This window comes from Nicotiana attenuata, chromosome 3, assembly GCF_001879085.1.
Source record: "Nicotiana attenuata strain UT chromosome 3, NIATTr2, whole genome shotgun sequence".
NCBI classification, from domain to species: domain Eukaryota; kingdom Viridiplantae; phylum Streptophyta; class Magnoliopsida; order Solanales; family Solanaceae; genus Nicotiana; species Nicotiana attenuata.
The window spans coordinates 18,422,427-18,435,512 of NC_031991.1; the positions used below are offsets into that span (position 1 = coordinate 18,422,427).

The 13,086-nt window shown below is 34.8% G+C and overlaps 1 protein-coding gene across 1 annotated transcript; it reads left to right on the forward strand.

Annotated features, from left to right (window-relative positions):
* Positions 7,688-8,936, forward strand: LOC109224197. The gene is made up of 3 exons (XM_019388784.1): positions 7,688-8,509; positions 8,614-8,785; positions 8,842-8,936. The coding sequence occupies exons 1-3, from the start codon at positions 7,688-7,690 to the stop codon at positions 8,934-8,936; spliced, it is 1,089 nt and encodes a 362-aa protein (XP_019244329.1).

Here is a 13,086-nt window from a genome sequence, read left to right on the forward strand (position 1 = left end):
AGATAATTATAACAAAGCACGCCTTATATTATGAAATGTGAATTTGGAGATCCTACAGTTTCGCCGGTACACGAGGATGCCAGTATAATAGTTTCCTATCTTCTGCTGTCTATGGGTCAATGTGTGGTTTATGAGTATCGCAATTACAAAACTAGCAAGTTAGTAGAAGCTTAACATCAGGTGGCGAAAGAGAGTGTCTCCTTTGTCTTACATTATGTAGTTGTTAATTCATTAGAGTTGTATGGAATAAGTTTGTACATTTGGGTTGTCCAGAATAGGGCAATGAAGAATTCTGGGGGCGACTAGGTATAGTATAGGTGAATGACATATTTTTGTAATTAGATTCATCTCTCCTAATCATGTTCAGTTAATACATGTTTTCACATATTAAAATCAATTAACTGAGGTTAATCGCTGGAGTTTGGTGTAAATATTCGGTGCAGTCAAATTTTTACCCAACTTGAGTGGCTTGCTTTTAGATGAGAGACTAATGCTCAGTAGTCTATTTTTTCCCCGTTCATTAAAGCATTTTTTCCGTTAATTCAAGCATTTTAGTCTTTATATAACATTGACAACATTTCCGAAAGCAGAGAATGCTCTGTTCATACCACTAAAAGAAAAATAAAGAAGAATATCGCCACCAAATATATTTGATAAATCATCTTAAATTTATGTAGAAGAGCCAAGTCAAGATGTTAATCAAATGAGAGTGTCATATATAGACAGACCAATCGGTATGGTGTTCTAGCTGCCAAGACAGCACTGCTTCTTTTTAGATTTTAAATAATAAGGACTTGTGAAAGCATTACAAGTTTAGCTCACGAGTGGAAGGAAAAAGTTAAATACTATACAAAAATAAAGAACTTTCTTAGAATTTGTTAGCTATCTGCATATAAAGAGATCAATTTTTTCCTCAGATTCCTCTTGAGTGATACTATAGCAAAATATAAACCTAAGTGTTACTAATAAAATAGTTTGAAACTTGAAATATTATCTATTTGGATTTATAAACCAAAATATTTCTAATATTACTCTACTAAAGTGAAATTATTTAGGTTTTCTAATTGCCGCGCGAAGCGTGGATAAATTCACTAGTTATTTAATAAAACTTGTAAAAGTAAAAGTACTTCTAACTTATAAACTTATGTGATTGAGTCTTGTTCTTGGAGAGTACATATCTTGTACCTGAAAGGGGATTGAAATTTTGTATATTAGAATCATAATCCGGCTCTAAAATATGGGAATTGCAAACTTAATAAGAGTTTGACAAAAATCTCAAAATGAATTCCTTACCTAAAGACCAAATCTTTTATGCTATGAATAAAATATCTTGAAAATATATTAAAATCACTCTAAATGAATTTTTTATTTAAGATGGTAACAAATCTTTTATGTTATAAAAAGGAATCTTTAATACAAAGATTAGCACAATATGAACATCAAACAAGCTCCTTTTGCAATTTATTTTTCAGGTAATAGTTGGGATCCAAAAAATTATAGTATATTTTTTTCTTTTCAGTTATTTTAGCTGATTTAAGACTTACTTTAGGATTCTTCAAAGACGAACTCTTAACAAAAAAAAGACCGCATATGTATAATCCATACATATTATATGTATAATTATGTATCATTAGTATATAATTTATGTATACCAACTAAAATAAGTAAATAATAAATCCGACCATTTATTATAAGAAGATCCCAAAAATTATAATTTAATATTTAGTATACGCTTATTGGGCCCGTGCACAGCACGGGCTATCCTTTACTAGTAATAATAGAAGCAGACAAAATTAATCAAGAAATAGATAAATTGGCCACTTTTAGTATTTTAATTTTTACAAATTAAGAAAGCTTTTAAGCACTATCTTTTCGATTTTACTCCCTCCACTTCACTTTTATTTGTACACTATACTGAAAATATATATATATTTTTTTATTTGTCCACAATATTAAATTAAGAGAAGGACAATCTTTTTTTTCTATTTTACCCTTATCATCAACTGCTCGTTCCTCAAATCATTTTCCAAGATTTTTGGAAATGCTTTTATTATTATGGGTAAAATTATAAAATATATATTTCATTTATTATTTTTTAAGGGGCGTGAAAAGTTCAAAGTGGACTAACTAAAAAGTGAACGGAGAGAGTATATGGTAATAGAACTACGTGAATCAAACAATTTCCTCTTTCACTATGTTTTTTCATATATTTTAATTATAAGAAATTATGTAGTATTTAAATATATAAATTGGAGAAAGAGAGAGAGATGTAGAGAGAGAACGTCTGGCGATTGTGAAGCAAGGCAGCTTACAGACGCCATTAACGACCTACTTCTACTCCTTTGCTACAAATCTTACGGAATTTCTACAAAATCCTACTGAATTCACTAAGATGACAAGAGTAATTATGCCGGAAAGTGGAATACCACAAAAACTAGCACCGATGCAACTTTTACATTGGCTCCCTGGCATGGGAAGTGCTCCGACGGTAATGCAAGCTCCACCAGAAATAGATAAGACGACCATGCAACCGGAGGAAGCAACGATGTTTACAGCAGCAAGGAAATTGACATACTCAATTGGATCTACAAAGAANTCCCCTTCCTTCATGGTGAAATTCTCATATTGAGAATACAGCAGTGTTCCTCTGGACCTCTTCACTTAAGGTGTTCCTTCATGTGCAACTTGCAAAGTATCCCAGATTTCCTTAGCAGTGGTACAACTTTGAATTCTACTGTACTCATCTGGACCAAGTCCACACACAAGCCATTTCTTGGCCTTAGCATTTTTCTCCCATTTTCTTAAATCCTCAGTAGTGCAGTCAGCTCTAGTTTTTGGCACATCCACTCCTTCAGCATTCTTCTTTGTAGTTGCTAGAGGACCATCAGTGACTATGTCCCAGAGTTCATAGTCTTCTCCTATGATGTGATCCCTCATCCTGTTCTTCCACCAAGAGTAGTAGTGGCCATTAAAGAGTGGAGGCCTATCAGTGGATTGCCCTTCCTAGTTCCCAGGTGGTGCACTCATGTTGATCTTTTCCTAAGGTGTTAGCCTCTTCAAGGATAACCTGCTCTGATACCAATTGATGTTCTAAACGTCAATACCACACAAGACGGGGGGGTGATTTGTGTGGTACTCAATTTTTCGCTTAAACTGCTTCTGGAAGGACCTGGTTCTTCTAGGTGTACTTATTACTACTGTTTGCGGAATTAAAAGTACATAAAATAAAGAACACAGAGATTTTTACGTGGAAAACACCTGGCTCAAAAGGTGAAAAAACCACGACCTACTACTCAGTAGGATTTTCCCAAACTTCCACTAAAATCACTGAGCCAAAACTGCATTAACAAAACTCTTTGTAAACCTAAGGATTAACTCTAATCCCGTTGTGGCAACCAGCCTCTAACTGCTGCGACAACTTCAAGTTAACTCTAACTTGAATACTCAAATTACCTATTACAATTGCTTCTAGATAAAGCTGAAAGGTACAATATAAAACACCTACTACAATTGAACTAGAAATAAAGAAAGACACATAAAACTCTTTATGGAGCTGATTCTTCAATCTGGTTCTTGTAGTTTCAGGTTTGCACACTTGAATCACACACGAATTGCTTGCAAAAAGCCTTGCTATTTTGCTCCCAATTCACGTTTAACTTCTGCGTTTTTGTGCAACACTTTAATGTGAGAACATCCTGCAATTTATAGAGTTAGTATATGAAGAAATAACTAGAGTTCTGATGCAACTCTTCCTTGGTGGAAGAGTTCTAGTTGATTTCAGCTTCTAACTCCTTCCCTATCTTGAATTGTGTTCTCTTTGATTAAGGAGTCCTTCTCCTTATCAATTATGCAACCTTTTCGATCAGGAGATATTAAATACACCAATTTAAGCTTATCTCCTTCACGTGCATCCCACATGCTTGAATCTACCCGTTTTTGTGAACCTGAGGGATGGACCACTGGATGGACCTAGTTCATGTCTGAGTTCCTTTGTCAGTCTTCAAAACTAACCTTTACTTGGGCCAAAACGCTTCCGCTTCTGCGGGCCTCTCCTTCCGCACCTGCGGTCCTTGCCGCTTCTGCGGCTACTGACATCGCACCTGCGCCATCATTGCTGCGCACATTTTTCCGCTTCTGCGGTTCCCAGTGACCTTGGCTCATCCCACACCTGCTTCCCTCTTCATGCAGGTGCGGTTACACTAGATGCCCAGCTGCTTCAGTTCTTCCTCAACTTCAAATTTCAATCTGTTAACCATCTGGAATCAACCCGAGGCCCCCAGGACCCCGTCCAGTCACACCAACCAGTTCCAAAACATAATGCGGACCTACTCGAGGCCTCAAATCACATCAAACAACGCTAAAACCATGAATCGCACTCCAATTCAAGCTTTATGAACTTTAGAATTCCAAACTTCTACATCCGAGGCCAAAAACCTATCAAATCATGTCCGATTGACCTTAAATTTTGCACACAAGTCATACTCGGTATTACGGACCTACTCCAACTTCCGAAATCGGAATCCGACCCCGATATCAAAAAGTACTTCCGGTCAAATTTCTCAAAAACCTTCATATTTCTAATTTTCGCCAAATGACCCCAAAATGACCTACGGACCTCCGAATCTACTTCCGGACGCGCTCCCAATACCAGAATCACCATACGGAGCTATTCCATGCTCGAAATCCCAAACGGACATCGATAACATTGAAATGACCTACAACCCAAATTTATGAAATTCTTCCCAAAATGCTAACTTCCACAATAGGCGCCGAAATGCTCCCGGTTTATCCAAAACCCAATCCGGACATACGTCCAAGTCCGAAATCATCAGACGAACCTGTTGGAACCTTCAAATCCTGATTCGGGGGTCGTTTACTCAAAATCAACCCTTAGTCAGATTCTTCCAACTTTAAGCTTCCGAAATGAGAATTCTCTTTTCAATTCAACTCCGAACTCCTCGAATTTCAATTCCGACTATGCGTACAAGTCATAATACCTGAAGTGAAGCTGCTCATGGCCTCAAACTGCTGAACGGCGCACTAGAGCTCAAAACGGCCGGTCGGGTCTTTACAAAATTGACCTCCAAAATATTTAAGTCAAAGAATATGTCACTATTACTTGAATGTGAGTTGCAAAATTAAAAAATTAAAATTATAGCTTGATAAGATCAACAAATACACTTTGTTGGTTGTCAACCCTTTATTTGAAGTAAAAGTTGATTAAGCTAATCATTCAGTACTTACATTGAGTCTTTCTCAATCATTTGAACAGAGCAATCATTTATTTATTATTATTATTATTATTATTATTATTATTATTATTATTATTATTATTAATAAGTAACAGCTAGATAATAGCTAATGAAACTTTTAAATGTAACATTTTAAAATTCGAATTAGGCTAATGTTTTTCTTGGGTATCAGTGCATTTGTAATGGAACTCTCTATTAACAATATTTATATCCGATAATCCCAACTGTATTGCTTTTAGCTGTTAGGTCTGTCATAAAGGGCAAAAAGTAACAAGAATTGGAATCTCTTGAATTAATTTACCAACAACAAAAAAAGGAATCTCTTGAATTGTTTTCTTAAAAATTTCATGTTGAAAATAGTAAAAAGATCCTAAAGTTGGATAGTCTCTGAAGAGATTGTTCAATAATCAAGAAATTACATGTAACTTCAAACCGTAGTGAGAAAATCGTTAAATTATTGGAATTTTAATTATTGATGATTTTTTATTGAATTAACTTCAATCATTGCTTTTAAAAGTTTTCTTTTCTGATCAAGTATTGGATCTGGCTATGAACTTTTATTTTGTAATTTGTTCAGAAAGAATACCTTTATCTAATTTTAAATTATTTAAAGTTTGAGATTTTAATTTTATCCATAATGACATGACTTGTTTTAATTCACCCAATGTAAAAATTCACTCTTTTATTAGGAAATAAAAAAGGAAAAAATATATTGAGCTCTGACCATCACTCATTTAATTATTGCTAGCAAGGATAATTTTGGTACCATATATATATATATATATATATATATATATATATATATATATATATATATATAACACACACACACACACATATCTATATCTATATCTATACTATATTAAAAGCATGAAGGCCCTTAGCGAAAAATCGTTCGTTTTTACCCTTTAAAAATAGATTTCACACTAGACATAATAGTAATTTGACTATTCTATATTATTTAGGAATTATCATTTAATTATTTTCCTAATATTTAGTACTTAGAAATCAACTAAACATTATGTATTGAATCCTTCCTTACTTAAAATAAGTAAGACGAAGGATAACAAAGTAGAGATGTAGAGAGAGAAAGTAGAGAGAGAATGTCTGGCGATTGTGAAGCAAGGCAGCTTACAGACGCCATTAACGACCTACTTCTACTCCTTTGCTACAAATCTTACGGAATTTCTACAAAATCCTACTGAATTCACTAAGATGACAAGAGTAATTACGCCGGAAAGTGGAATACCACAAAAACTAGCACCGATGCAACTGTTATATTGGCTCTCTGGCATGGGAAGTGCTCCGACGGTAATGCAAGCTCCACCACAAGTAGATAAGACGACCATGCAACCGGAGGAAGCAACGATGTTTACAGCAGCAAGGAAATTGACATACTCAATTGGATCTCAAAAGCAGACTATTGCGGAAGCAGTAAAAGGGAACAGAACACAAACACAGGGCATGCAATTAAAATTCTACCCACCGATGGTGAAGGATGGCGTGAAAACAGCAAAATTAAACACCAAGGAGATAGAATTGCAAGTTCAAAAATGGAAGACAGCTTTAATAGGGTATGTATTGGGTGGAAATCCATCATTTAAAGATATGTTAAAGTTTGTATATGGTGTATGGAATTTTGTTACAACTCCAACAGTTTTGATGCACGATGATGGCTATTTCATTTTTAAATTCGAATCTATGGAGGACAAAGAGATGGTAATGCAGCAGGGACCATATACAGCTAACAATAGGCCTATGATTCTAAAGGAATAGGATCCAAATTTCCAGATCAAAGAAGAATCCATGAGAATTGTGCCACTGTGGGTCAATTTTCCAGGTCTGCCTATTCAATGTTGGACTGAGGAAAACCTAGGAAGGATTGCTAGCCTTCTAGGTAAGCCAATTTGTACTGATAGATTAATTGCGGAATGTGAGAGGATCTCATATTCTAGAGTACTAGTTGACATGGATATCACACAGCCTTTACCAGAGGAAGTCCACATTGAAATCCCTGGTCAAAAAAGCTGGATTCAAATGGTGGAATATGAGTGGAAGCCAAAATTCTGCCTAGAGTGCAACAACTTTGGGCATGATAAAGGAAAATGTCAACAGGTGGAGGAACAGAAAGAAGAAGCCAAACAGAAAAGAAGAAGAAAGAAGAGGAAAATGATATGGAAGCCAAAGGAAGCAAAGGAACAGCAAACAGATACACCTGAACAGGAAGAGAAACGGGAACAAGATAAAGGCAAGCAGAAGATGAACACACAAAATTTGAAGCATAAGGAGATCAATTATGAGGAGCTAGCAAGTAGGAATAGGTTTGCACTATTGATGATAAAAGAGAAGCCACCTGAAAAGACTATGCAGGAAGAAACTAGAAATGATGAAGCAGGACAAAGGAGCCTAAACAGCACTCCTAATGCTCAGCCACCATGATCATCATATCTTGGAATGTGAGAGGACTGAATAAGTCCCACAAGCAGCGAGAAGTGAGAAAATTCTTGCTGAAAAACAAAGTGGATATGATAGCTTGCCTTGAAACTAGAGTCAGAAAGCAGAATGCAAAGGATATCCAAAGGAAAACAGGGAATGAATGGAAAATTGAAGACAATTATGAATATGCACCAAATGGTAGAATATGGTTAATGTGGAAGGAAGTCGATGTCAATGTCACAGTACTGGAGAAGACAGAGCAGTTGATTCATTGTTATGTACAAGATAAGAACTCTGCATTCACTTGCTACATAACATATGTTTATGGATTGCATACTGTTCAGCATAGAAAATCACTATGGGGAAACCTAAAAAATGTACAATTGAATGATCCTTGGCTTATAATAGGAGATTTCAATAGTGTACTCAATGTTGATGATAGAATAAGTGGTAATACTGTACAGCAAGTTGAAGTAGTAGACTTCCAAAATTGTATTGAAGATATAGGAGTGGGGCAAATTACCAAAAGAGGAGGTAACTTCACATGGTGTAACAAAAGAGATGCTGAAATCAGGATATACAGTCATATAGATTGGGCCTTTGGGAATGCTGAATGGTTCAACCTATACACTGGTATTGAGGCTCACTACATGCTTCCAGGATGTTCAGACCATACACCAATAATGATCAGTACTGAGGTGCAGAAAATGAAAGTTAACAGACCTTATAGACTGTTAACTACAGTAATGAAGCAAGTAGAATACAAGGAGATTGTGCAAAGAATATGGAAACAAAGAAGTGGAGGAGATGCTATGAACACTGTATGGAGATAATTGAAGCAGATTGAGAAAGAGGCTAGAAGTATACAAATGAGCATTCATCAATGGACAAAAAGCAAAACAAGATGAGAGAAGACCTGAATTAGATCCAAGGAAAATTGAATGAAGATTATTTTAATGCAGGACTGATAGATGATGAAAGAAAATGCTTAGCAGATATTGAGAAGTGGGAAGCAGTCCAAGAACAAATACTAAGGCAGAAATCAAGAGCTACATGGATCCAAGTAGGAGACCAAAATACAAAGTACTTTCATGCTTGTATGCGAGCTAGACAAGCAAGAAACAAAGTTAGCTGCATTTACAATGATGCTCAGGTGAAGATCACAGAACCAAAGCTAATTCAACAGGAGTTCATCCAGTTCTTCAAGCAGTTGATGGGGAAAGCAGCAGACCAAATGCCAGGGATTGATCTAAATATAGCAAGAGATGGGCCATGCTTAACAGTGATTCAACAACAGCAACTGTTGCTCCAATTACTAGTGAGGAAATAAGCCAAATAGTGAGGAACCTTCCTAATGACAAGGCACCATGCATTGATGGATATCCTGCAGAATTTTTCAAGGAGTACTGGTCAATCATAGGGCAAGAAGTTACAGATGCTGTGCAGAATTTCTTTCAGAAAGGAAAGCTAATGAAGGAGGTTAATTGCACTACTGTCACATTGATTCCAAAGGTCAAAAATCCAGTCTTGTTAAGGAATTTAGGCCTATTGCTTGTTGCTCAACAGTATACAAGATCATAGCTAAACTCTTAACAAATAAACTGAAAATGGTGGTGGATTACCTGGTTGGACCTACTCAGTCTGCTTTTATTGAAGGGAGAAATATACTAGATAATGTGATAATGGCACATGAACTAATCAAAGGATATTCTCAGAAGAATGTGTCACCTAGGTGTATGATAAAGGTGGACATTAGAAAAGCCTACGATTCTGTGGAATGGGGATTCTTGAGAGCAGTATTATTGGAATTTGGTGTTCCATTTAAGCTAGTGGAATTGATTATGACATGTGTTAGTACAGTAAGCTACTCATTATTGCTGAATGGAAGTCTAACTGAAAAGTTTGAAGCAAGAAAAGGCTTACGACAAGGGGATCCCATGTCACCTTACCTGTTTGTTCTAGACATGGAATATCTCAACAGATCTCTGAAAGCTCTGACAAAGACACCAAACTTCAATTTTCATACTAAATGCAGCAAACTCCAGATTGTCCACATCTGCTTTGTAGATGACCTTCTTATGTGTTGCAGGGCTGATGAAATATCAATGAAGATGCTGATCAGATGTTTCCAACAATTCTCTGAGGTTTCAGGACTGCATGCTAATATGGACAAAAGTTCATTATATATAGCAGGAGTTAAAAGGGAATTCAAAGACAAGATGTTAGCTGAATTGCAATTATCAGAAGGGAGCTTACCATTCAAATACTTGGGAGTTCCATTGGCTGCAAAAAAGATCAGCATACAACAATGTATGCCCCTGGTGGAAAGAATTGTGAACAAAATTAGAAGTTGGACCTCCAAGTTCCTTTCATATGCAGACAGATTACAGCTTATCAAGAGTGTTTTGTTTGAAATGCAGACTTATTGGGCTCAAGTATTCCTCATCCCTAAGAAGATTGTTAAAATGGTGGATAGCATATGCAGGAGGTATTTGTGGACTGGAAGCAATGAGAACACTCAGAGAAATCCTATATCTTGGGAGACTTTGTGTAAGCCAAAAGCAGCAGGAGGACTAAACATAATCAATTATGAAACATGGAACAAGGCAGCAATAACAAAGTTGTTATGGGCAATAGTGAACAAGAAGGATAAACTCTGGATAAAGTGGATACATGGTCAATACATAAAGAGGCAAGATATAGCAAGTATGGAAGTTCCTAAACAAGCTAGTTGGCTTGTAAGGAAAATATTCAATGCAAGGGAATGGTGGGCAAATGATATGCAAAGAATGCAGGCCTGTGTGAAGAATGGGAAATTCAGCATCAAAACAGCATATATAAAAAGCTCTCCAGAATGGCCTAAAGTGAGGTGGAAATCTGTAACAATGATCAATGGTAGTCTGCCAAAGCAACAGTTCATAATGTGGATGGCAATGCATAGAAGACTGGCAACAGTGGATAGATTGATGAAATGGGGAATTCAGGTTGAACAGGGATGTGTCCTGTGTGAAAAAGATGTGACTGAGACTCATGAACACTTATTCTTTGAGTGTTCATACTCAAAGAAACTATGGGGAAGTATGTTAACATGGTTGGGGTATCACAGAAGAATTCAAGACTGGGAAGAAGAAGTAAATTGACTAATCAAGAATGTCAGCAATAGAAACCCAAAGAGAGCTTTACTAGGAGTTGTGTTTGCTGCTGTGATGTACAACATATGGATGGAAAGAAATAATAGAAGATTTCAACAATGCAAGAAGGCAGTACAAGACAGAGCAAAAGATATTGCTGTCCAAATTCATGTAACTGGACAAATGAAGCCAAAATGGAAGCCATTACTGGAACGGTTAAACAACTATCCTAGCTGTGTATAGGATAGTATATATGTTTGTAATAAAAATAGCAACAGAAGAGTTGTATAGGTTTTGTTTATAATTTGTTTTTATTTTGAGATTTGCTCAAGAGTCCATAGAGAGCAGATGGTGTAACTTTGAAACAAATGTTGAAATAAAAGTTCTAATTTCGACCAAAAAAATATATATATAAATTGAATTTTTCAAAAACAGAAAATTTAATGTTTGTATTGAGATAGGAAATTACATAATTTGATCTCGTATTCACCAACCTCGTGAATTCTCCTTGAAATTAATAGGTGAAATACATAGGCGGTCTCTTAAAATTGTCATTTAAACACATTGATGGTTGCTAGAAATTAAATGTAGTGTATCCATTAAACAAAAATGTAACAACATGAAGAAGAAAACACAACTTGGACAGAATGCCGCGAATGTTAATCACGTCTGACGGTACAAATTTCGATATTGCAAGGAAAGGAAATTAAATTTCCCATAGGGAAATCAAAAGCTCTGGCAGTTCTGGAGTATAAATGCTTGTGCCAGTCCTGGAGTGGAATTTTTAAGCATTCCTCCCAACCAGAAAAAATGAAGAAGAAAATTAAGCTGCGGTTCAACGACGACGGCCATCAGTGTTGGGCTAAAACGGCCCAATGACACTCTTAACATGGTGTGATATTGTCCGCTTTGGGCCAAGCCTGTACGGTTTTTCCCAAAAGGGCTCACACCATTAAGAGATCCTTACATCTTATATATAGACTTTCAATTTTTTCAGCTACCAATGTGAAACTTTGTTCGCACACCCAACATATCAGTTTCTTCGTTGGAAACCACAGCTGGATATTTCATGAAGCCATTTCCTGAAATTACTCAATTAAGTCAGGTGACTTGCTAAGGATTCCTGATTCCTTGTTTGTTTTCTTTCTTTCCTTGGTCCATTTTGTTTTGTTACATTTGATTTGTTAAACCAGAGGAAAATGATGGCAGTGGAGGAGTGGTGACGAGGATATAATGGTGATGGTGGTTTTTAGAAAACATGATTTGTTTGGAGGGGAAAAAACAAAAAAGAAAAACATGAGTTGAAACCCATTAACGCGCCTTGGAGAGGTGATAAATATAAGGAAAAGGGTTCAAAATGCCTCTAAACTATTGGAAAAGGTTTAAAAATACCCTTCATCCACCTATTAGGCTAAAAATACCCTTCCATCCACCTTTTTGGTTCACTTATGCCATTTGACCGTTAGGTCAATGCTGAATTAAAAATAATTACTTAAAAAAAATATTTAGCAAATTATTTTTGTTTTTTGAAGCTAATGCACTGGTAGTCCACTAATTTAGTAAAGTCTTCTTCTTCTTTTTTCAGTTTTTACAAAAAACAATTCAGTTTTTACAAAAAAGAAAAGTTTTTTTCATTTTTTTAGTTTTTTTAAAGCATTTTTTTTGTAAGAGCTGAAAAAAATTGTAAAAACAGAAAAAAATTGATTTTAACAAAAATATTTTCGTTTTTGAAAAATATTTGTTTTCATTTTGTTTTAGTTTTTTTTTTAAAATTTCACTTTTTAAAAAACAAAAATATTTTGTTAAAAAACAAAAATATTTTTTCAGTTTTTACAAATTTGTTTTTCAGTTTTTACAACAAAAAAAATGCTTTAAAAAAACTAAAAAAAATGAAAAAAAAATAATTTTCAAAAACGAAAAAATTTTGTTGAAAATATTTTTTTCAGTTTTTAAAAAACGAAAATATTTTATTAAAAACAATTTTTTTCTGTTTTTGTACAATCTTTTNGCTAATGCACTGGTAGTCCACTAATTTAGTAAAGTCTTCTTCTTCTTTTTTCAGTTTTTACAAAAAACAATTCAGTTTTTACAAAAAAGAAAAGTTTTTTTCATTTTTTTAGTTTTTTTAAAGCATTTTTTTTGTAAGAGCTGAAAAAATTGTAAAAACAGAANNATATATATATATATATATATATATATTATTATTATTATTATATATATATATATATATATATATATATATATATATATAATAATAATAATAATAA

Excerpts from the sequence above, each read along its gene's own strand:
- LOC109224197 (XM_019388784.1), top strand. The coding sequence starts at position 7,688 with ATGATCATCATATCTTGGAATGTGAGAGGACTGAATAAGTCCCACAAG. Across the intron at positions 8,510-8,613 it reads GAGGAGATGCTATGAACACT|ATCCAAGGAAAATTGAATGA; the intron begins GTATGGAGATAA and ends GACCTGAATTAG. Across the intron at positions 8,786-8,841 it reads TACAAAGTACTTTCATGCTT|GTGAAGATCACAGAACCAAA; the intron begins GTATGCGAGCTA and ends AATGATGCTCAG.